We start from the raw sequence: 25,119 nt of genomic DNA, 5'->3' as shown, positions 1-25,119 counted from the left end.
GGATCCCCACTGCACTGAAAGTCTGAAACGCGACAAAGATTCCAGACGAAGGAAACATCGCCTGCCGCTGCCACGGACATAGCCTGCAATACCCCTTTCCTGCTTCCGGCCATCTTTTATAGACTTCAGCGAAAAGAAAAATCACAGTTTCACTTCCAGCCATCTAGCACGAACCCAAGGACAGATTTTGGTTCTTTGGCTGGCTTGCCTCGCCTCACCTGTGCAAGCAAGCCTTCCTTTGCTAGCCCGGGTGAGCCAGAATCTTTCAAAGCAAGTCAAAAAGGTCGTCGGCTCAACCAAAATAATTGTGTATTCATGAGATATAATTGCGTATTTATTTGAGCTTATATTTGCTACTATATTTTTTCAGAAAACTTGATCAAAGAATTTTTATTTAAGACTAAACTAAAGTGAAGTATATTTCAGAACTTAGGTACTATACTTTTTAGAGAGAGAGAGAGAGAGAGGAGTTCGTTAGTGGTTTTATTGAAAGCAAATAACAGTTCATTAACACAGCAGGGATAGCTGCGGTTACCAGAAGTCCAGAACAGCAATACTGGTTGCAAAAGCTCAAAAGAGTTACAACACACCACAGCTGTCTCAGACTAGATGTAACCAATATATACAAGTATTGCTTAGCCATATTATGTCGTTTCCTAAAAAAAATGCTTAGTCATACAACATAATACAACATGCTGTCACATCTTGGTGACCTTTAACATGTATGGTAGACAAAATACAATACAACAGATGAACAGAACATGTTTTGTTAGAAGGCTCTATCCCACACGGGACTTGCCTTTGAAGTTCTCCACAGTTTCAATGAATACCTGGTGGTGTTGCTCCCTGGCCAAAAAAAAAACGTGCAAGTAAATGAAGTGTTCATCAGTCATGCTCGGTGTTTTCTTTGAGATGAACATATAATGCTCAAGGTAGGATGCAAAAATTTGCTGCGAACGCAACAAAACTCATATGTGCATTCCATAACTAAATTGAAGCCAACGATTTGGCAAACAATAAAGGACATCACTCTTTCAGAAATGGTTATTATTACTTTACCATTCCATTGTCAAATGATGCTCACAAAAGCATGGATGCTTAGGGAGAAGAGAAAGCAATAGCTAGTGTGGTGTGCTGATCTTAGAGCATCTCCAACAATGTGACCTATAAAAATGTCTTATAATTTAAAAATAAGTAAATTTTATAGAATTTAGGGCACCAACAAAACACCCCGCTCCAACAGTAAAGCCCCAAATCTAGATTATAGGGCAGCCCACTACGGTGTAGTATATTTGAGGCACTTGAGAGGGTGCCCTATAGTTTTTTGACAAAATTTGTTGAATTGAGGCACTGTTGGAGTGATTTTTCCTGTGTAGAGCCTTATATTTCGATTTGAGGCATTAGTTTGAGGCATTGTTGGAGATGCTCTTAGGCATGAAGAGAACAAAATAAGAGCACAGTATATCCCACATGTGGTTAGAACGGACTCTCTTGTCTTGTGTTAAGCACCTATTTAGGTGTTTATATAGCTGATTGCTCAAAGGCACCCCTACTGGAGATGTCTACAGTACAAGTGTGAGCATGGATACATTTTGCTGCTGTGTGGCTTTTTACAACATTTAAGATAAATCAAATGTTATTAATGAATAAAATTAGCATCGTTTTGTAAGTTTAGAAGCCACTCACTCTTTATCCACTTCTAAAAAATAGTTTGAGGCAACCGCCAGAAGTTGGCCATTATGGTTGTATGCCACTGACGCCACACTGCCCAAATACATTGGAAGCTGTTATGGTAAAAACACTGTTAGTTTTTGGTCACTAATCCAAAAAAAAGGTGTGCCTGTGAATAATTAAATGAGAGGGCAAAAAAACATAAACGCTAGGAGAAAAGACTAGTGACGGGTGGGAGTCAACATTGAAAGAGAATGAGTGTGTGGAATTAGTAGATTGATTGAGATCTAGTGTGCGTATAGGGGTGAGGAGACCTTGTGGTTTATAGAGAAATAACACCAATCACTCAATCAGATCTTCTCAAATCTCTGTAACCAAAAATACACAGGACTGGCCAGCGGTTAACGCCTGGCGCAGGACCCACACACACACAAGCCATATTTGGTTGTCTAACAAATGTTGTGCTTCATCCTTCTCTAATTAAGAAATAACTTTTGCCACTGATGCAACAGCACAAATGGTAACAGTATTTTTTGAAAGTTACAAATTAGTGTAAGAAAGGAGAGTATTGCCACACGATTTAGCAGGAGAGAATATGGGTAGAGACTAGATTCGTCTCACTCAAATGATCTATCCAAGTACCAGTAACAAAAACTTCTTAAGAAAAAAATTATCATTTTCAAGAAAAACTTGCTATCACCTCAATCAGCTTCTTTTTCAATTGAGCATCCCAAACAATAGTGCATCCTTTATCATCTCCCGTAACGAAAGTTCTGTTGCTGGTAACCAGAAACATATGAAATTATCTTTAGTTGAGAAAACTCAAAACTAGAATTCTTTAAACAAAGCATACCAGGGATGAACTGAGATGCAATTTACAGGGACCAGATTCCATTTTCCGTTTCTGGAATTTGGATGACAACGAAATGCATATCTGCAAAAATACAGGTATTTTCAGTGAATTACAAAGGATCATTTGCACTTCGGTGCCTATACTTTCTCCAGGGACATACTTTACTCCCTCTACATCTAAGATGTCTGAATTTGATTCTGTATTAGCTTATACTGGTTCTGAAGGGTCCTTTTGCAAAACATATGGATAGAAAATCAACTATAGATATGAAACGGGTTTCCATGAATGCAAAAAAGACAATTCACCAAGTTCATAAGAAATGATAGGATATATGAGAAAATATAGTCAAAATGCTATTTGCAATTCATATATCGTATGAATATATCAGAAATTGTTGTATTTCCATAACATGGTAGCTTTCAGTACCTTATTTTTAATCATATCTGATTATATATAGGAACATACAAAAAATAAAAGAATGGAAGAAAGTATCAATACTAACCCCAAATCTCTATCTGTTCCACGATCAAGATACTTCAATGCAACAACTCCATCCACAGAGCCAGCAACATAAGCTAAGAAAAAAGAACAGTAATAAAGGCTGAACATTAATGACTTAAATACAATGTAGAACCTGGATGTATGGATCTAAAATCTATGGTTGAATGAAGAGTACAGTTTTGACAGTTCTCTTGGTAAGCATTCAAAGGTAAGAAATACACCATAAGTTCCAAATTATAAGACGTTTTGACTTTTCTAGTCAGGTTATTAAAACGGTAAAACGTTGGAACGCTCATGGGTGAATTTTTTACTTTTAAACATTTAAACTTTGTTTAAACGTAGTTTTAAACAACACAGGAAAAATACCAATACATCATAATTTCAGACAATAATATGAAGTTAAATACCAAAATAGAGAGGTTAGTGGCTTACCAAAACTTCACCCATAAGCTGGATTGAACCTCAAAAGTAACTAATAGACTGAGCCCAAAAGTAGCTAATGGTCTAAAATGCATAAAGCACTGCGTTTTACATTTAGAACGCCAAAACGCTAAAACGTGGTTTCAATCTCTAATTAGAGTGTTGACGTTTAAACGTAGTTTAAACATCGTTTAAACGTAGTTTTAATAACACTATTTTTAGATACATTATTTTTACTATAAATCTAGACATAGTGTATATCTAAAATTCTAAATAGTGTGAGAAGGTCTTCTTAATATGTCCGGGGCTGTCTTACCCCCACAAAGGTCGAGTTTTTTTATATCTAAATACGTAACAAAATCTACATATCTAAAAAAGCTAAAACATCTTATAATTTAGAATGTAGGGGGTAGTTCTTACTCATAGAAGACCCGAAGATAAGATATGCACTAGTGTTTGTTTAAACAACAAAGGTTAACAACATATTGCAAAAACTTAGTGATTATCGTGAATGCTGTCATGAAGACAGACTCAAGATCTTAGTTTGAAGAAACACAGCAGAGAAATATTAAAAGAACTGTTTTTGTAAAGGAAATGCTAAAAGATATGGGTGGGTGGGGTGGGGTCAGGGGGGAGCATATACCATTCCACTCTAGAGAAGTATGAAGGCATCGAATTTGATAATCCAGAGGACAGTCTTTTTCATCAACTGGTCTTGTTAGATTCCTCATGTCATAAAGATAAACATTTCTCTCAACTGCAGCTAATATGTAAATGCCGCATATAGAAATTGAGGCCACATCTGAATTTAAGGTTATGGTGCCGCTCGGGCTTACATTTCTTGTTTTTGAATCCCAAAGCTTTAGCTTCTTGTCAAGGCTGCCTGTCATAATCTGACCTAGAAAACATTTAAGAAAATACCAATAGTAAACATAAATTCTGATGGTGTGAAGTTACATGTTTAAGATTCAAGAATGAAACGATTCCTTTCTAAATGTGGTACTAGAAAATAAACCTTGTGTAGTATAATCCTTGTTTCGGCAACATATATTTTGCCAAGCTATTAAGTTACTCTATTTTCTAAGCTATTAAGGTAGAGAACAATCAGAAGACAAATTGTTTTTGTACTGTACCAGCCAGTAGCAAGTCCACGGCAATAGGGAGTGGCAGGTCAGGTCGGTTCATTTCTTAGCCAAAAAAAAACTGCTAGCGCGTGTGTTTAGATACTGGTTCACCCGGGTAGGAGTGGGTTGAACCCCGTTTCCCAGGTGTTTGGTTCGGAGTCCATCCAACCTCGGCCGAATCCACAAGGGAGTATCCGTGCAAGATCTGGGTTCAACCGATTCCTCAAAATCGACCTAACTTGGTTCGGCTTCTACACAGATTTTGTCCGCCAAAATCTGTGGTAGCTTCCCAAACGCGTAGCTTCTACCGTAGCTTTTGGTGAAAGCGCGTCGCGCAAAAGCTCGTTGCCAACTGCCAGAAAGAAGTGGCTCGTGACCCGCGTCCTCGGGAAGCCGAGCCACTTTTCCCGTGCCCGTGACCCATTCCATTTATCTCTACTTAAATTATTTTGAACTATGCAAATCCGTTTTTATTTCCCAAATCCACATTTGAAACCCGTGTTTATTGTCTTAATCTAGCACCCTTGTAGCACCTTAGCCCCCTCTTTCTGTCAGCCGAAACTTTAGTTACAATTACGAGTTGGAAAAACTCACGTGAAGGAGTTTGAATGCTATACTAATTATTGCCACATTAGTGTCATGTATTTTACAATTAGAGCAAGTTTGGACACTTAAATCCCCTCTGAGATTCCCGAAGATTGATGGGAAAATTAAGCTAATTTTCCCCATATTCTACGATCTCAGAATCTAGCCATCCAAACACCCAGATTCTAACCACCAGCTTCTTCCCACAGCAACTGAACCAAACACTCAGATTCTTCACAGCCAGATTCTCCCCACATCCAGCTTTTCAGAAAAGCTCGTCAGAGAAAAGCCGAACCAAACAGGCTCACCTCCGTGTGGCCTGCGAGCACGCGGTCACGATGGCTGCGGCCGGCGAGGAAGGGGAGTGTGCCGTGGCGTGGCCGACTGACACGTGGTGGCTGCGGCGGGCGGAGCAGCGAGCGCGCACAGCGGCTGGGGCCCGCGAGAAAATCCCGCGCGGAGTGGCCTGCGAGAAAGGAAGGGGTTAGATATACATGTCCATACGGCCCGACCCACCTAGAACTCGACACGACACGGCATGACCCGGCCCGGTAGACGGTGTGCCTGACCGCCCCGTCACGATGCACGGGTCGTGCTTTTGCTATTGAAGTAGCCCGTAGTGCAAGCACGGCCCGGCCCGGCAATGGCTCGACTCCCCATTTGACCAGTGCATAACTCGGTGTCCCGGTTTTCCTCCCACTCGCATCTTCCAGAAAACCCTACCCTCAGCCTCGTGTCTTCCCCTCCCTCGTCGTGCCTTCCCCTCCTCGCCACCTCGCGCATAAGGGCAGTCGCTCTTGCTCGTGTCGTCGTCTCCGACTCTCCATCGCTGCTCCACGTCCAGGTTCGAGCTCCTCTCATCCGCCCCGGTGCCCCCTCCTCGAGAATCCGATGCTTCGGTCGGCTGTTGCTCTGTCAGAATCGAGTAATCGACCGATTGCGGTCGTCTGCGGCTTCCAGAAACCCTACTCTTTTGGTATTACCCCCTCCCCAGTCGCTTGCCGCCACGATTGCTCAGCCTCGTCATCTTCGTCTCCGAGTCTCCATCATTGCTCCACTTCTAGCTCTAGGTTTTAGATCTGCTCCGGCTAGCGGCTTCCAGTGTCGTGTTCTCCAGTGTTCTTGCCTTCTAGCTACCCCTTCATTATCTCCTACCTTCTCTGTTTAGAAACCTAAATCCTCGATCTTTCAAGATCTCCGCTCCATTTTCCCCTTGCCGGTGAATCTGGTGCTCCGGTTGCGCAGCGCAGGTGCTAGAACCATCTTCTCTCCCTCTCGAGTCTCGTCTCTCTAGTTCTTTGTTGGTATTAACATTTTTTGTAGTTTTTGTTGCAGTTGCAGTTTGCACATCATGTCGTCCGTGAGGAGCTGGACATGCCGAGGAGGAGGTGGCCATGGATTTAGATCTGGACGCCGAGGAGCGCATACTTGAAGACTATAACGAGGAGGATGCCATGCGCTTCATCATCGATAGCACTCTGGCCACCGATGGTGATGACGCCGCTGCGGCAGAGGCTGGGACTGGAACGAGCACTCGCATAAGATCCTCGATTCTGACCATCATGGCAAGCACTCCCCGCGACGGTGGCGCAAGAGGAGGGGACCTACTTCTAAGGTCTAGGTGGACTTTGAAGAGGTGACCGTGATGGAGCAAGGTAAGGAGGTAAGGATCTCTGCCATTTGCCATCATTGTAGGGAGACTTTATCTGCTAAATTCAGTTCTGATACTGGGCATTTGCTTAGGCATCTTGATCATTGTCGTGCTAAGAAAGAAAAGGAAAGATCTGGCATTGTTCAGTCAGTTCTTAAGTATAACACAGATGGTAGTGTTATGCGTTGGGAGTACTCTGTTGTAGTTGCAAGAACTGAACTTTGTCGTTTAATTAGGTTAGATCTGCCTCTTTGCTTTGGAGAATCTGATGCTTTTCAAGACTATATTACAAATGCTCATAACCTTAAATTTGTTAAATCATCTAGGCAAACAACTGCTAGGGACTTAATCAAGCTTTACAGTGATCGTGTGGAAAAGCTTGTTGAGGTGTTGAAAACCTCTATTTCTTCAGTTGCGCTTACTTCTGGTATTTGAAGTGGTAAAGCTAAAGAGGGCTACCTCAGTGTGGTTGCTCATTTAGTTAACTCTGATTGGGGTGTCAGAAAAGAGATTGCTTGGTCTAAAACCTATTGAAGTAGCACATACTGGTACTAATATTGTTGAACGTGTTGCACTGGTTTGCTTGAATACCAATCCCCAGCCAGTAGGTGGTACATTTAGTCTAGCTGGCAGGGTGCTCGAGGAGCGACGACGACGCCTAACAACAAACATGGTGGATGTTCTCTCTTGCATCAAGGACTAGGAACTAGCAGAACAACATAAGCAGCACACAGTGGACAAGGAAACCAAAGAACTTGAAGCTACCTTTGATGCTATGTACCTGGATGAAGACCCAAGCAAGCAGTGATGACCCTTTAAAGATGCATGCTAGAGTGTTGGTGCATTGCAGTGGTGGTTTAGGATTGTTGCTACCTGTTGGAGTTCTTTTTATTTATTTCTATAGACCTCTTGTAATGTCTATGAAGTGTTGGACATGGACTGTTGAACATTTGAACTAAAACCTATAAGGAGCTGGATATACTCTTTTTTCTAGGGTTTTCTCACGAGATGTGAGTTTTTATCTAGGAAGGTTTTTAACGAGGCAACATTGTACTAAGGCTCCATTATTATTCACTCGTGTTGTGATGATCTTGAAGGGCGGGCCTGGTGCAGCGGTAGAGCCTACAGTCTGTAACCTGAAGGTCTCGGGTTCGAGCCCCATCCTCTACATATTATGTGGGTAAGGCTTGGCGCTTAAAGATACCCTTCCCCCAAACCCCGCACAGTGCGAAAAGCCTACAACACTGGGTATGCCCCCTTTGTGTTGTGATGATCTTGATCTGAATGTTGTGAATTACGGTGATTTTGTCGAGCTAGAATCTGGATTCGTGATTATTATGTCATGTATATTGATTTGATCTAAATGTTGTGAATTTTGTGATATCTTGATATGGATTCTGGATTTGTGATGAATTTGGCATGTATATTGATTTTTGGGATGATTTTGATGTAATCTGAATTTGTGAAAATGTTATATATGTATGTCTTGTGTACTGTGCTAACCGGGCTGTCAGGCTACCCGGCACGGATAGGCTAATCGTGCCCCCGACACGGCCCGACCTAATTACGAGTTAGGCGTGCCAGGCCTAGGCCTTGGTCACGGCCAGTGTTATTAAAACTACGTTTAAACGGCGTTTAAACGTCAAAACGCTAATTAGAGGTTGAAACCGCATTTTGGCGTTCTAAACTGTAAAATATTGTCTCATGCGTTTTAGACCATTAGCTACTTTTGGGCCCAGTTTATTAGTTACTTTTGGGTCCAATGCAGCCCAATCTCCACACGCTTGCCCTACTCCCATGCCCTGAAGCCCAATGGCTAGTAGCACACAGCTCTGCTCTTTATCGTCGTCGCCGCCCGAAGGTGTTGTTCCTGTCGTCTGCTACACCTTGTGCGCCCTCTCCCTTCGCGACGAGTGTGCCCTCCTTTCGCGGTGTGTGCAACCGCTTCTCCGCAGTGTGAGCCGTCCGCGTTGTTCGTGGCATTCCTCTCCCTTTGTGCTGCCCTCTCCCTCTGCGCCTCTATTTGCTAGCAGCCGGTGGTCAGCACTCAGCAGTCGACGCCTCTCATCCTCTCTGCCTCTATTTTGGTAAGTTACTAACCTCTTTATTTTGGTAATTAACTTCATGTTATTGTCCGAAATTATGATATATTGGTATTTCCTATATTTTTTAAAATTACATTTAAACGTTTAGAAGTCAAAACTTCATCCATGAGTGTTTCAATGTTTTATCGTTTTAATGACCTTCGTCACAGCCCGTAATGCAGCCTGGCCCAGCACCGAACTGTTGGTGTGCCGAGCTCAGCCCGGTCTTAACCGTGTCGGGCCAAGCCATGCTTGGGCCGGATCATCCCAGTACGTACTAATGGACATGTATAGGGTTAGACCGTTAGAGGTTGCCAAATGGGTCCTGCATGTGAATGACTCAGCCTACTCCTGAATATTCTTCCAACCAACATGAAACTAAAATGGATCCATCCTTTTCAACAACAAAAAAATTAAATTAAACCTGACCTAAAACAGATTCAACCAATCTTAAGTCATCCCAAAACCAAACAAATGCCCACACACACACACCCTCCCAATTATCTGACCAGGACACGCAGTAGTCAAACTGGTTTTGGGCACTAAAATAAATATAAGGCAGATAAACCTAAAGCGGAAGTGCAGCGCTTCCGTTCCAGAATAAATACATCTCTTATTTAAGAAGTTAAACTTTTAAAACTAAGTATATAAAAAATACTATCAATATCTATATGTCTAGATAAGTTCATCGTAAAAATATATTAGTAACTCTTTTATATGATCAAATCTAAAAAGATTAACTCCTTCGGAAGCGAGAAGTACGCTTATTTTGAGATGGATAGAGTAAGGGGGTATTTCGTTCCTTTAGTCCCACTCCTAAATTTTGGGACTAAACTTTAGTCCCTAGAAATCCTATTCGGAAGACTTATTTTAGTCACTCCATTTGGTATTTTAGGAACTAAAAGTGACTGAACTGACTAAAGTTTTAGGAGGTTGGGAACCAAACACCCCTTAGCTTCAGCAGCACATTTCAGTGATCCCATTTGAGATGGTTCAGATACAACACTGGTCTTAAAATTGAGTACCCAAAAAAAATTGATGCAAAAATAAACATCATGTCAATACAAATACTTCAGGACCAGGTGATGAGATGAGAACATGTACATAGGGTGCTATAGAGTTATTCGGTGCCAAAAGATCCAGGTAATAAACACAAAATCGTCAAGATATAAGATTGTTTACCGGTCAGTGAAGAGAACTCAATGCAGGCTAGTGCATCTTCATGGAGCCCCACCGTATCCTGCGAACCTGAGTGGAAGTCGTACCTGAGAATGTTGCCCGTAAAGTAAATGGATGGTATACAGTTTCCAAGTTAAACTAAGTTAACATGGACAATGCGGCTGTACTTGACAGAGTAAGCAGCAGGAGGAGGAGGAGGCGGCGAACAACAATCGTCTCTGATTCAATGTAGTTGCGGTTGCACATAAAAAGTGCTAGTGGAGTAAGTATTATTATTGTTTATGTTTATCTTATAAATGTCCCACTTAAAGAATGTCATGAAGCAAAGAAACATGGATAAATGGAACTATCATACCTTATTTGCACTGTCATGCATTAACATCAAATGCCATCTCAAGAAGTCAACAAAAGTTCAAATTGTAGATTTGTGATTACTCCTAACAGATTGTAACTGGTAGACCTTTGCTTAATTGCTACCACTTCAAAGACATAAATTATGTGGAAGTTGGCCGTCAGTACAAGATGCACACTCATGCTATCATGCAGCCAGAGACAGTAACGAATTGCAACTATTTTAAATCTTACCTTCTCACAGATCCATCAGAGCCGCAGGCAAACGCTGCAGACTCATCCTCGAAGCAGCAGTCGAGGAATGCCGCCTCTGACTCCACGTTGACCCTGAGCGTGCCCTCGTCGGCATCGTACAACCGCAGCCCCTGCGACGACGACGCAAAACCCTATCAGACACTGCTAACGAACTCCCCAAAATTTTAAATCGACCTGAGCGCGCCCCAAATTGGAATTCGAAATGAGCTGGACCCGGTGCGATTTACTGAAAATACAACCCACCCAACCCCACCCCCCAACCTCAAAGAAATTTTAGAACTGTTCGCATCTCCCTCAAACTCGACCCAAGCAGAACTGGCAAGGAGAGGATGCCTAAGCCGAAAGGAACCGCGAGGCGGGGAGAGAGCTCTCACCGAATCCCATGAGGAGACGAGCAGGTTATTGGAGGTGGGCGCGAACCGAACCCGGGATGCGGCGCCTGCGGTTGCGTCGACCGCCAGGCTCCGCCTCGCCATCGACGGGTCTCGAGCGCGGCGCGGCCCCTCGGCGAGCTGTCAGTGGAGCGAGAACTGCAGGGGCGCTGGAGCGGGGAGGAGAGGAGGGCTCCGAAATTCGAACGGGAAAAACTGATCACCCGTTGCATCGTGGGCCGAGATATTGAATCGGATTAGGCCCAGTAGTTCAGGGCCTCCGGTACCAATGATTAGTTGTCGTGTTTTCCAAAACAATAAAAACCGTGAGATTAGTTACCGGTAGTTCTGAATTATTTTCATTAATGGAGTTTGACGAATATTTGAACAAATACAACATCCGCCATATATATAGCAGAAGCATATGCAGGCCGAAAGGGAACGGAAACATTGGGATGCGACCTGGACCTAGTTTTTAAAAAACCAGTTTTTATTTTTTAGACCAGCTTCTTGGTTTTTAAGAAAATGAGAATCTAATTCCTATAAACTGATATATAAATCGATATGTTTTTTTAAGAATCTAATTTCTATCTCTAATTTTTAAAAACTGGTTTATAAAAAAACTAGTTAATAGTGTTTGGAACCACCATAATTTTCATAAACAGGTTTTAGTTAGGAGACTAGTTTCTAGTTTTTTTAAGAAAGAATTCAGTTTCTATAGACAGACTGGGATATAAACTATTATGTTTGGAACCACCTTAATTTTCATAAAACAGGTTCTTAAAATTTGGGTGCTTCCAATCAGTATCTAAACAAAAATAAATGGGCATTTCGGATACTGAATATGTACTAGCCAATTAGGCAGAGCATATATAAGCTAAAAAAGAATACAGACCCGAAGTCTTTCACACCCTTTGTTGCGCATGCGATGAGCTAATCTTCAGAGATCAAGGTGGTTTACAGGCATTGCAGTTTTTTTTCTCACAATGAATTTATACCGGACCTCATAACCTGGAACAGCTTAATACAATGCTGTCGCAGAAATGTCTTACCAGCTAATTTACGGAACTTATTATAAGAACGTAAACCATGTTTCAACCCAAAAGCATGAAAGTTGGGGTGAGGCCAATACGCCGACAGAGTATGTACACTCATGACTGTGATCACCTTATACCAGTCCATCCATCGGAGTCTATAACAATTGTGAACCACCAAGTACCTAATCAGGTCCAATGCTTGCTGGCAATACCCTTTCTCAAGACGCAGCAGCCAAGTTGTTACCTGACGGACATCTCGCTCTGCGACACCGCCTTGTTGTTCTGCCCCATCCAACCATACCCCTACCATCGGCTTCGAGGTCGCCAGTGCCAACAGGTTTCGGCGGTGGGCTAACCTCGACCTCCTCTTCTACAATTACAGTTACTACAGTTTTCCGAGGTTTCCTACCTCGAGTCCGCCCACCATAACGTCCTCGCCTAGTTAAACTCGACTCCCAGGATCCACCAGAAGCCTGGACTAACCCCTCAAGCAACTGGACATCCTCTATGATTTCAGGCCGGGAAAGTGACGAAAGGCCAGGCAAGATATCTTTCTGGAAATCCCGCTTCTGCCGTCGCCTCCTTTGCTGGCCCCTTCTGGGCTTGGTGAGAAGGTGAGCAGTTGAAATTAATTGTTCATCGGTTGTGATTTCAGGTTCCAGTGGCCTGCTCCAGTACTCATCAATCTTGGTCTCTTCCAGCTTCAGTGTCAAGGATTCGAATGAATCTGACTCGTCGTTACTGGAATCATTGGTACAAGCTTGGAGTTCAGCTTGCTCAGCAAGGTCCTTGATGTTCAATACAGCGAGATCTGCAAACCACTGCAACATATCATCAGATGCCTCTAGAGCTGTTGGAATAATCCTTGACAACGCTACGATGTTCTCAGCTGCAGCTAGAGCAGATGTATCAGATCTGCCGTCAACTTCCTGGTGTGCATCAGGTTTAGGCTGTGCACATTCTTGATCAAAATCCCAAGCAGCATCCTCTTCACAAGCCGGCACCTCTAGATCAATCACAAATGCTCGTTTAGGATGGTTGTTCCGTGAAGGTTCCGCCTGGCATTCATGTGACACTACTGATTCTTCAGAATTGTCATCGTTTGGCACAGCATCATTGAGATCGATGAAATTCCTGATGGAGGCACCACTTATCTTGATGACTCCATCAGCATCTTGTCCATCTTTAGGCACATGTTTCTGGCATGAAAGGGGTAAACATGTAGCGTCCTCTTGGGCTTTATTACAAACCAGCAAAGTTCCAGTGGCAATGTCTTCTGAAGGCCCATCCTTCTTAATTCCACAGCCAAGAGATGTCGAAGCAGAGTCTGACAAATTTCGAATAGTCACAGCTGGTTCGTTCTGGTCTTTAGCATTTTTCAGCTCCATTGTAGTTCCAAACGAATGGCCAAAAATCTTCCCTGCCTTCTCCAAAGCTGTTGGATCAGCAGACACAGCTTTATTTTTGAGCCAAGAGATCCCGAATACTGACCCTCCGTCTTTACCATGCTGAAAACTGGCAGCACATCTCCCATCTTGTTCTACAAGACCATCTTCCTGACAATCTGACAGTGTCTCATTCAAATTGAAGTTCTTCATACCCTTGCCATGGGACTGTTGATCTGAATCTTCAAACTTCTGGGAGTTCTTTTGCTCCAGGTTACTTGAAATTGCTACCTGATGTCGTGAGTGGGACACAGAAAACGAATCAAGTGGAAAACCAGGATAGCGTTTATCTAAGTTATCCACATTTTTCAGCTTTGGGATTGAAGTTCCAATGCTCTGTGTCACAGCACTAAGACTGGCGTACGAATTCACGGTTGACGACCCATTGAATCTTGGAATTAAAGCAGGATTGTTGACAATGCTGCTCCTTGGGTCTGCTGTGCAAGAACCCATCGGGGAGACAATTGAAGGATTGTCTATTTGAGGAATAGAGATGGGGACAGTAAATGTACCCAGATTCGAATGATGTGGACGGTCAACTCTAGCAAAATTATTGATAACAGAAGGTTCCAGAGGACTTCGTGCAATCCATCCAGCTGAACTATTCTGACCTTGGTAAAGAAATTGGTTATAACTGGCAGGCCTCCCATCAGCAGCTTTGAAGTATTTTGGGGGATCAGCATCATTATATCTGGGTGCTAAAAAAGTTATACTGCTGACTTGTTTACCTGAAGTGTTGAAGAAAAGGAGAACAATTATAAGGCAGGACTAAGATAACTGAAAATACAGTTGCAGTGGAAGAATGTGAGAGTTATAAAAAAGATCAATAGAACTAATTAAGTTCTCAGCATGACATTATCAAGCATCACCATGCATAAAAGGAAAAGAAGCAAGCTGTAGTCCAGCATTACCCTTGTCTTACTTTTTCCGCCCACTTTCTTGAGGGGAAAAGGCAAGTTAATTAATGTGAGTAAGAAACTGGGATTTCAAATTTCAGTGAACAAAGTGCTGGAACACAAAATACACACAACTATTCTGTAATATGATTTGGTAAACCAGTAGACCAGATAAATGAGTATATGTTCTAGTACAGATTGGAGCCAAATACGGACTAGAGAAGCCTGCAACATAGTATGTCCCAGATTTGACAGTAGACATATCACAGGCCACCACTGGTTGAAAACATAAGCTAAAACGCATGAAGGTGTTCATGCTACAATCCAGTAGATTACAGCAAGGAAGAATAAAAAGATGCCTAGAACCAAATAAAAAGCTGGCATGGTTAAGGTAAATAGTAAAAAGATACAGTTTGCATGTTATGTCATTGGTTAACCATGTTGCCAGCAAGGCAACAATGTATGAGAGTACAGGTAAGCCAATTTCCCTCCCAAAATCTACAGTGAACACATATGCTTTTACCGCAGACTGTGTCATAGCTGACAGATATGGTAACTATTCCCCTCAAAAAAAATATGGTAACTAAGATATTAAGTAATAACAGATATACTGGACCATGAAAAGAACTCTGCAGCCAGTAATGTATGCCTAAAACAAACAAAGGTGTTATAAGTGAACCTTATTGTTACCTTTATTGATTGTTGGCTTGTCGTCATGTGTTAGTTTCGCACTTGTGTCAAAAAAATTTGAGCTTGTACCTTCATTTGTGTGCTTTTCTTTGGAGTATTCTTTACTGAAATTGAAAGTAGTTGTGCTTGATCTCAATATCGGTTGGTGCCACGAGTTCTCGAGGGTATGCGGAAGGCCTCTGGAAACAGATCCATTTGCTCTACCCATAAAGAAGCCAGTATTTGATTCATTCAGGTTGGTAACTTGTCGGCTTCCAAGATTATTTGTAGTCCGCAAACCTGAGGATGAACTATTATCACTGAACTTGCCCAAGCGTTCTGCACTAACTAATGTAAGCTCAGCATCATTCTGGGGTTTTGCATCTGATGCCAAACCAAGGAAATCTATGGGCTTGTTATCTGATGTGTCATCGTCATCTATATAATGATCGGCTGGAAGTTGAAGGTCAAAAGTGCCTTGTCTGGTTCTTGGAGCAGCATCACTTGATAGAAATCCATTTGGAGAAGACTGCACACTGCCTTCTCTAAGGAACTTCATGCAGGACTGGTTTGTATCATTATGCTCTCCAATAGCTTTCCTGTATGTTGTAGACACAGGAGGAACTGGCATCTGCCACATCATCTTTGCACCGTTTGGTGGCACTTGTGATGGTGAATTAGTATGTGATGCACCTGCCAAAGTTGGGTATGAATATACCTCTTTTCTTTGATGTTGTTTCATCATATCCTTCTGTATTTTGTAAACTCGGTGCAGTTCATACACCTGGATAGCGAGTGGGTTGTGAGGCTTGACAGGAAAAAAAACATATGATAAGAAAAAAATAATTATGATATGATGTACTTTGTTTCTTAGAATTAGGGTAAACTCACCTGTTGTCTGAACACAGCTTCATGTTCAAGAATTTGATGCTTGAGTATTTCTTTGTCAAATTCTGAATAACCACTTGTTGGTTTTGTTGCGAAGCCATTGCATAACTGGCCATTTGATGTCATCTCCTCATAGTATGGAGACCACCTACCACTTGCTTCCACGTTGAGATCCCCTGTGGCATAATATCCAGGCATATAGCTTTCCCCTTCAACTTTTGCCCCCATGCTTGTTGCAAAACTGTGCAAGAGACTAGTGAATCAAACCCTCAACTGTATAATAAAATAAATCACAGAAAAAGGTTCTGAAATATCAACCTAAATGTGGAAAAAAGACAAGCGTGCAATATTCATTGATTGACAGAAGAAACAAAGAAATTGGCAGCTTACAATAGAACAATAAACTCCTCCAGATAAATTTAGTGATGATTACTGAGAGTATATGCATGAAAAGACAGTTTCACTCAGCTGGATGTCACGGCTTTATTGTGGCAGTTTGTGCATTTCAAAGCATGATGTCTAACTCCAATTTGCAATTCCATTACCAATTTCATGGGGCACAAAACATGAACTAAAGTAATGAACAGATACTACTTGTTAATTGTTAATTCTACTGGCATAAGCACAAAAACAATGCAGACATATTGTGTAGACAGTTTGAAGATGTTCAGGTATACATTGCCATCTAAAATTGATGCTCCAATAAAGAACAAAATATGGAACTTTTGGAAGGAAGCACAAATGAACAGCTACATTATATCAAACACAGGCTAACAGTGGCCAAAAGAAGTCATTAAAGAGTATGGGTTTCATTGACTAATTACCAAGTTAACAAGCCTGCTGCCTGCACTAATGAAGCCCCGATTCACATTCCCACCCCGGCATATAGCCAAGTGGATTATGTGACCTTCCCAGCACAGCACACCAGCAGGATGTTTGTGAGCCCCGCAAGACAAGCAAGCACAATGCGTATCTTCAGTTCTTCACTGTGTCGAACCAAATGGATACCTCAACCTGCTTAAGTGGACGAGCAGCCAATAGTAACCTGCTGTGCTGAATGCGCTCGCGAGAAATTACCTGCCCATCAAATGATTAAGACACTGCAGTGAGTAAGGTAAAAGATCTAAGGAACAAGATGCACAATGCGTTGTGTCACACACACACACAAAATGCAAGATCGATACACGCTACCCCTTTCCATGATCAAGCAAACACGCAGAAGATCAAAAGAAACATGACAGAAGGCCCAAAACAACGAAAAAGAATCTATACATGTGCAGCTGTTTGGATGCCAACTCGCGAGACTGGAAGTGAAGAAGAGAAGACAAGTCAACCCCCGACAGTTGAACGCACTTGATAAATCCTAAGAACCAGTTCCCTCACAACTGGGCCTATCATTACCAAACGTGGAAACCGAAAGGCCGCGAAGGTTAGATGCAATTAACAGCTTCCTGCCGCCAATCGAACCCGAATTTGACACGCGAACTAACTGCAGCAGAAACCCAATCTCTAGAAAAGAAAAGAAAAGAAAACGGAACCTTGGACGGCTCAAAGAAGAAAGGAAAGAAAAAAAAAGGCGGAAAAAAGCTGCGTCTTTTTCACAAGAAGCGAGCTAAGACCAGCGGAGTAAAAATTTTCACCTCATCCACTCTTGGCGCTGCGCTGCAACGGGTTGAGCCTGACAACCCTGAGCATCCGGCGCACGAACAGCCTAGCTGGCAACAGCACGCCCATGGCCCGCTACGCCAAGCAGGAGCGCGCGCCCAAACCTTGGCAGGTCCCCCCAAGTCGCCGGCCGAGGTGGGATTCTTGCGGGAGAAAGGAGCAAATTCCACGGGCGGGGAGCAATCGAGCTCGACGCACGGAGGAATTGCGGCGGATCCGGGATGGGGGTCGGGGAAGGAATTGGATCTGATGGGCCAGGGAGGCGGACTGGGGGAGCGAGAGGGAGCGAGAGCAAGAGGAGAGAGAGCGAGAGAGAGAGGAGGAGGAGGAGGAGGAAGTGCGTACTGCTGCTGGGTTCTTGTTCTTGTTTTGTCTGGACAAACGACTGCGTGGTTTTCTCACTCCTTTCTCTCTTCCTTTTGGGGTTTTTGGATGGGTGTTGTTTGGTTATGTGCTCTGCCTACTACTGCCTCTGGCTTTCTCTCTGCCTCTGTGGGGGCGTTGCCTACTGCCTCTCTCTTTTGCTCTCTCTCTCTCTCCTCTGAGGAAGGGAATGGAACGAGACCTTGTATCTAAACTACGTGCAAGGACAGGCAGATTTGTTGACATCTGGTCTTTGTATTCTCTCTCTCCTCTGCTGATCCTCGCCCACTTTTATCCCCCCATCTCTACGCTCCCCACCCATTCCTCGCCAGAATAAATGGAAATAAAACAGACAGACACTTGTTTTCCCACCCCCCACCTGCTGGTGTCTCCATCAGAATTTTTTCCCTCCGGAACTACTAGCCATGGGATCCTTAGATCTAAATTTTATTCCGGTCACTTTGAATGTTTGAGGCTGATTTTTAGAAAGGCTAATTATAATATTATCGTAAAACTTGTCGTACAAGTCGTGACTAGTTTATAAGATAAATTTATCAACCTAATCGATTCATAATTCAAGGATGTAAATATACACTAGTCGTAAATTAATTATTAGCCAATATTGTATATATATATATAGGCAATGTATCCTGTGTAAAAGGTTCTCATGTGTAAACATGCTAAAACGCCTTAACAACCTTTGGATCCAGAATCAAAGGCTAATTTTAATCCCACCTAACCACCACCGCACCAGATTACTAGGAGGGGTTCTTTAGAAAAAACACAAGATTATCAGGTGGGATTAAGATTAGCCTTTGATTCTGGATCCAAAGGTTGTTAAGACGTTTTAGCATATTTAGAACCTTTTACACAGGATACGTTCTCATATATATATATATATATATATATATATATATATATATATATATATATATATATATATATATATATATATATATATATATATACACTAAGTGGCATCTGACCACACGATGTGACCCCACTAAACTCTAGTGAAGTACGTAGTATCACACCACGCATTCTACATCATCGGCCGTGGTAGCTGAAATAACCAACCTGTTTCAATAAAACTGGAACGAAAATAGCCAGCTGATTTAAAAAAAAAACGTGTCGTGATTATCTCCGTGTTTCCCTCGGTGGCCGTAGAAAGACAACAAAGGACTCCGTCCGGAGGCGATCGCGATCGCGACTCGTCATGAGAGAGAGAATCTGTCCGCTCCGCTCCCTTTGCTTGCTGGTGGGGGGTGGGGAGAGGAGAGAGGAGAGAGGAGAGGGAGAAGCAGCTTTGACATAAAAAAAATCCCATGAGGATCGCAGCACCAACCTCCTTTCCAGACCTTTAAAATAATCGGCCGTCTTTACTCCTCGTGACACTTTTTTCCCCTCCCCAACTCCATCCATCACATGACGCCCCCCCCTCCCGCACAGCGTCCGTACCCCGGCTGGCTCTTCCGGCGGCTAGGTCACTGGCGCTGACGCTGAATGAACCTTTCGAGTTACCGGTACTTATTGGATCAGAGATCTCTGTGCTTTATAGTAATTGGGCTATATTCATCATTCAATCAGATAGCACTGGTCTTTTTTTCAGTTTTTTTTTTCTACTTCCTTGGCGTTCGAGTCTCTTATTTGCAGGGACGATTAGGTCTTTATAGTAATAAACGAGTATCTGGAAAACACAACCAACCTGCTGTATCGAATGATGGGTTGCTGCGGAAGGAGGATGCAAATGAAAAGGACGGCAGGTAAGGCAGCACCGGCTCGAGTCGAGAAGATCTTGGGTGCCGTTTGGTTCAAATATTTGTAACGTAATGGGTAACTGATAACGTTAAATCATGTTTGTTTTAGTATAACCATAATTAGATACCACACTAAAATTTGATACCAGCCTATTCAAATTTGTTACCGCCAGTAATCGAGCGTAAACCATTATCATTAACATTTGCGTTACATTTCTTGAACCAAACAGCACCTTGGCTGGTTGGAGACGTGTGATTATAAGCAAGGCGACATCACGAGTTGTTGTTAAGCGATACCGAACAAATATGGGGGGGTCATCAAGGCTAGGCTATCTACGTGTGTGTGCTCTTGCGTGCGCACTAGTATTGGCAGAAGATTGATGAACAATGCACATCAGCACTTCATTCAGTAAAGTCTAAAGTGGGACGGAGAAAACAATCGTCAATCAGCTCTCTCTCTCTCCCCCCTCTTTTGATCGATCCAATCCAATGGCCACGGCCAGTCGACCGCAGATGCCCCCAACCGCCTGGACGAGGGCCCCACCCGGAGCTGAGACTGAACCGCAGCCAGCTCGGGTCGGGTCGGGTGTGTGCGGTACTGGGATGCGATGCGATCCGATGTCGATGCGCGGCCCGGCTGGTTCCAATTCCATCCCGATACCTGGGCCTGACTTGCGGGTCCCGCAGCCTGATGACACCGTGTCTGTCTTCCGTAGGAGCAACTCCAATAGTTATGTAAATTTTAGCTCTCTAAATCACAGATTTAAGAAATTGTTAAATGGCTTTTGGAGTAAAAAAATGTGAGTTCTCTAATAGTTCTCTAAATATAGGTTGTAGTTTTGTTTTGTATCTATTCACATAAAAAATAAGTCACAAAAACTATATAATGCAGTCAACATTTTTGTTTAGTGAGTTGTTAAATGGTTGCCAAATGTAGAGAGAAAATGAGGTTAGATGACAGGTTGTTAAATTTAGAAAGTTCATTTAGAGAACTGTTGTAGAATAGTTTTCATGTTAACTATCTAAATTATTGATTTAGGAAGTCTTTTAGAGAACTACTGGAGTTGCTCTAATGCTGCTGCACGGCCACCACACGCTAATCAACTGGCAGAATATTCCAGTGTGATCTGGGTCGTCCATCCGGGCGCGGGATTCGCGACCAGGACAGGGGAGGGGAGTGGAAGTGGAGGATCCAAGTTCCAAACCCAAACCCTCCCTCCGCGGCTCCGCCGTCCCGTCTGTTTGCGTGCCCTGTCCGAGTATCCGACGGTCGTGGGATGGCGGCTGGCCCTGCAGTCAGTCCACTCCCAATCCCAATCCCCAAGCGATCGGCTCGGTTGGAACTTCGGAATACTCTAGTACAAAATACTCCTACTACTACTAGAGATCCTTTCGGTTGCGTTCCGTCGCACTAATGGCAGGGGTCCCAGCGGACAGCGGTACGTATGCTTCGAGCCCAAGGGACGTCACTCGCATTCATAGGCTCGCCCAGGAGCAAATTGCGGGAACGAATAAAGGCGGCCGCACGTACTACTACTACTACATCATCATCTGGGCTTAGCTTAACCACGCTGACTGGAAAGTGGGGGGCCACACGGCGGCACGGGAGGGGGATTTGTGTGAGCCTTTTGAACTTAAATTACTGATTTTCTGCTGGGAGTAGTAACTGTCGGTAGCAGTCATTATTATGACTACTCGGATTCAAGCAATCGGTTTGATATAAAAAGGTCCGTATGTTCTATGTTTGCGTTTAAATTAGTGGTGCTATTTTTTTAAGTATTAGACGATATGTCATACATGTCCGTGGATAACAAGATGTATATGGTAACTCTTTTAATGCTTCAAAAGTGAACATATGATAGATATATTTGTGCTTTTGTTCGTATGGGTGAGTGTGTCACTGTGTATGTGTGCACACACGTCAGTGTTTATTTTTGTGCATGCAGTATATTTTTATAGCAAAAAAACGATGCTAAGTAACTAGGAATGGTAATGGTAAATAATAAAGGGAGGAGAGACAGCAGCGGCTACATTGTTACTTGTAAGGCTATGAATAGTAGATCTAGATCGCGCAACATACTATTTGAAACATTTATGTGTAGAGAGCACTATTCACATAGTCTCTATTATATATAGAGCACATCATCACGCGGCACCTTTTCTGCCTATTACAAAAAAAATATATGCACAAATAAGAGTTTGAACCTTAGTTGTTAGCTTAACATTTACACCACCTATACAATAGAATGTACATATATATTTTTTGTCTTATTAAAATAAAATCTATTCGTATAATATATAGCAATTCACAGACAACTGGCCAGCAGATTTAAAGTAGGAGATAAAAATAAATAAGGTGCTGGAAAACGAGAAAGAAAAACCATCCTCAGATGTGCACTGCCGCACGCAGGACGGCAGGAGTCTCCAAAGTCCAAACTAGTGCAGCGTGCAGCCTCGTGCTTTACTGTGCAAGAGACCGGGCGTCCATGTCTTGGCCTGTAGTAGGCTCCTGCACTACGTTATGCTTCGTCTCGCCCTGGCCCTGCGCCCAGCCCATGCCTGCGCTGCGCGTAAACTACAAACACACTGCAGCAGCGACCAGCTACCCAGAACGGCCTGTCCGCCTGGCGCGAGGAGGACGAGGACGAGGAGCTCACGCTCGCATTGATGGCCAGGGATGGCAACCGCAGGACAGGAAGCTCCAGCCCATGGTCCCTGCGCGCGGGGCCCACGGGCAGTGTCTCGTATCTCCGTGTGCGCTCGTGTCGCAGCCTCGCAGGACACGTCCGTCTCTCTACTGGCGTCCGGTTGCTGGCAGCGGCACTGTCGCAGTGTCGCCCCTCTGTCAGTGAAAGCAACCAACTCTCTCGTCTGGAGCCTTGCTTGGCGCTGGCCCGCCCAGATGCTGCCCACTTGTTCTTGTTCCGGCCTTCCCGGTGGACATCAGATCTCCTGTACGCGGGAAACAAGCTTTAGTGCCGGTCTGATAACGGGTTTAATTTCGGCAAGGCTAAAAAAAAGTTAAAAACTTTCCTGCCAGTATGGTTCATGGACTTGAACTCAAGATCTCATATATTTAATATATTATGTTGCCTATAGTTTTTTTATCCTAATACATATCGTTAGGTAAGATATTTTTAAAAACTAATTAACTCATCAGAGGATCTCTAATATCGTTTGGTAGACTGAAAATCTAGACTACTTAGTCCGAGTTCATAGTACCAACCAAAATTAATGTAGGCTATTTAGTCTGTGTTTACGTTACTGACCGATAGAAAAGACCCTTCAAAGTTTTTTTAAAAAAAGACAAATGCTTACAATAGTCATGAAGACTACTAGTTAGAACAAATATGTTGAACCAATGCGCACTGGCGCACGTGGCTCCTAGTATGGGTGGCAGACGGAGCGCCACCGTCTAGGTCATGCTCTTTGTCATGTTGCATTGCGCTTCGGGTGAGCTACAAACTCTGTGAGTATTAGACTGTGTTTGGAACTGCTCTACTCTACTAACTACAACTCTGTTGTTAGGCCTGCAAACACGGTGGGTCTAAGCGGGTTTTTAGATGGGTTTAAGAAATGGGTTTATTTTGGTGGGTTGTGATAAGTTTTAATTATGAATGGGTTGAATTTGGTGGGTTTATTTTGTATTGTGGGTCAAAATGGTTGATACTCATAGGTGTAGATGGGTTTGCATAGACATGAGCTTCCATGGGTCTTCACCCATCCGTAGACCGTAGGACTGTATTTGAGTCGACTCCTAACTTAGTCCCAAGTTCCAACATACCCAACTCAACACTAACTCCCCAAGTCTTCACCCGTGCACCAACGGTCGTATCCTGCTCCCTGCCCCGGCGACCGAAGTCTCCCCTCTCCCCAAGTCTTCGCCTCAGCGGACGAAGCTCCCCTGGCTCCTGCTGACGCCCGACGCTAATTAGACACTTTCACACTTAGACGCCGACGCCCCCAGTCCCCTGGCGGCTGGCGCTATAGATGGCCAATTTGCACTAACACGATGGACCAGTCCAGACACGACACGAAAAAGCACGGCCCATGCACGACCCGGTGTAACATCCCAAAATTTCAAACCGAGGTTTGGAACCCAAATCTCCTAACCCCCCCTTTATCTCTCCCTAAATTCCACCCCATAGGTCATCTCATCATATGCATACAGTTGATTGATAGAAACACCTCACATAGATTATTATTTTTCTAGCACCCAAGATTATTTAGCTATTTATTTGTTCAAAAGAAAAGGAGATAAAAGAAATAAAAGTAGAAAATAGAAATAAGAAAAAGAAAAAAAGGGAAAAGGAAACCCCCCGGCTGGGTCGCTTCCGGCCCATGCCGCCTCTCTCTCCCTCGCGCGCGCGGCCGCACCCCTCTCCCTCCCGCGCCCCAAGCGACCCATCGCCGCGGGCGCGCCGCCACTGACACCCCGGCCCCACCCGTCAGCTGCCTTCCCCCTCTCTCGTCGCTCTCCCTCTATCGGCTCGGCCCCACCCGTCAGCCTGCGCTCCCCTCCCTCGCGATATTTCCCTCCCTGGCAAGCGGGCCTCGCCCGTCAGCGCCTTCCTCGCGCCCGTGACCGGGGCTAGCGACGCGATCGCCGCCGGTCACCACCGCCTCGTCGTCTCGCCATTACTCACTCGTCTGCCCGGTTGGCGCCTTGCGCCTCTGTCCTCTTGCGCTAGCCGAGCCATCCCGTCACTGTAACGCCCCGAATTTTGGAATTGATTTTTTTTCTTTTCTGCACTCGCCAAATTCGGGTGTTACCCTTTTCTTTTTCCTTTTCCCCTCGCTAAGCCTTGATCTTTTCCAAAGTTATAGCGGGATTCGGCTTGAGATCCCGTGTAAAGCAAAACCCTAGAAAATACTTTATTTTGGTTTGCTGCACCATGTCGAACCATGCATTTATTTTGATTGATTGAAATTGTGAAAGCATTCATCTAGAAAATGGATTTCAGAAAAAGGAAAAACCCTTTTTCTTTTCTCCCCCCTCTCCTCCCCTTTTTTTGGCCCAGCCGCCCCCTCTCACGCGTGGCCCAGCTGGCCAGCCGGCCCGGCCGGCCTTCCCCCCCTCGCGCGTGGCCCAGCTGGCCTCCCGGCCCAGTTGGCCATGCGGTCCAGCCGGCCCCCTCCCCGCTCCCCACGCCGCGCCCGACGCGCGCGGTTGGAAAAAAACTGTCGTCGCCTCTTCCCCCCGCGGGCGCCACCCGTCATCCCCCTCCCCAAACCCCTCTCTCTCCTCCCCTGCTCCATCTCGCCCCGACGCCTGGAACCGCCGCCCACCTGCGCCCTCGCCCGCGGTGAGCCCCGGCCTCCCTTCCCTCTCCCTCCCTCTCCCTTCCCCGCCC

General features: G+C 44.1%; 2 protein-coding genes across 5 annotated transcripts; both read right to left on the bottom strand.

Annotated features, from left to right (window-relative positions):
- Window positions 1-575: 575 nt before the first annotated feature.
- LOC100283863 (uncharacterized) lies at window positions 576-11,230 on the bottom strand. The gene is made up of 9 exons (NM_001156761.2): window positions 11,049-11,230; window positions 10,654-10,784; window positions 10,072-10,154; window positions 4,089-4,343; window positions 3,027-3,099; window positions 2,525-2,605; window positions 2,372-2,450; window positions 1,687-1,784; window positions 576-846 (listed from the first exon to the last, which is right to left on the bottom strand). The coding sequence occupies exons 1-9, from the start codon at window positions 11,148-11,150 to the stop codon at window positions 780-782; spliced, it is 969 nt and encodes a 322-aa protein (NP_001150233.2). The 5' UTR covers window positions 11,151-11,230; the 3' UTR covers window positions 576-779.
- Window positions 11,231-11,870: 640 nt separating this feature from the next.
- On the bottom strand, window positions 11,871-18,278 carry LOC100194005 (uncharacterized). Of its 4 annotated transcripts, none has more exons than XM_020545922.2 (5): window positions 17,991-18,278; window positions 16,805-17,057; window positions 15,984-16,221; window positions 15,114-15,876; window positions 11,871-14,255 (listed from the first exon to the last, which is right to left on the bottom strand). In XM_020545922.2, the coding sequence occupies exons 3-5, from the start codon at window positions 16,206-16,208 to the stop codon at window positions 12,301-12,303; spliced, it is 2,943 nt and encodes a 980-aa protein (XP_020401511.1). In that variant the 5' UTR covers window positions 16,209-16,221; window positions 16,805-17,057; window positions 17,991-18,278; the 3' UTR covers window positions 11,871-12,300. The 4 variants fall into 4 exon arrangements, with proteins under 4 accessions (XP_020401511.1, XP_008658787.1, XP_008658833.1 ...); XM_008660565.3 differs by having other exon boundaries at window positions 15,114-15,900; window positions 17,621-18,270; XM_008660611.3 differs by having other exon boundaries at window positions 11,880-14,255; window positions 15,114-15,900; window positions 17,991-18,270.
- Window positions 18,279-25,119: the final 6,841 nt, after the last annotated feature.

Source organism: Zea mays, chromosome 1, assembly GCF_902167145.1.
Source record: "Zea mays cultivar B73 chromosome 1, Zm-B73-REFERENCE-NAM-5.0, whole genome shotgun sequence".
NCBI classification, from domain to species: Eukaryota; Viridiplantae; Streptophyta; class Magnoliopsida; order Poales; family Poaceae; genus Zea; species Zea mays.
This window is presented reverse-complemented; position numbering and strand designations above follow the sequence as displayed.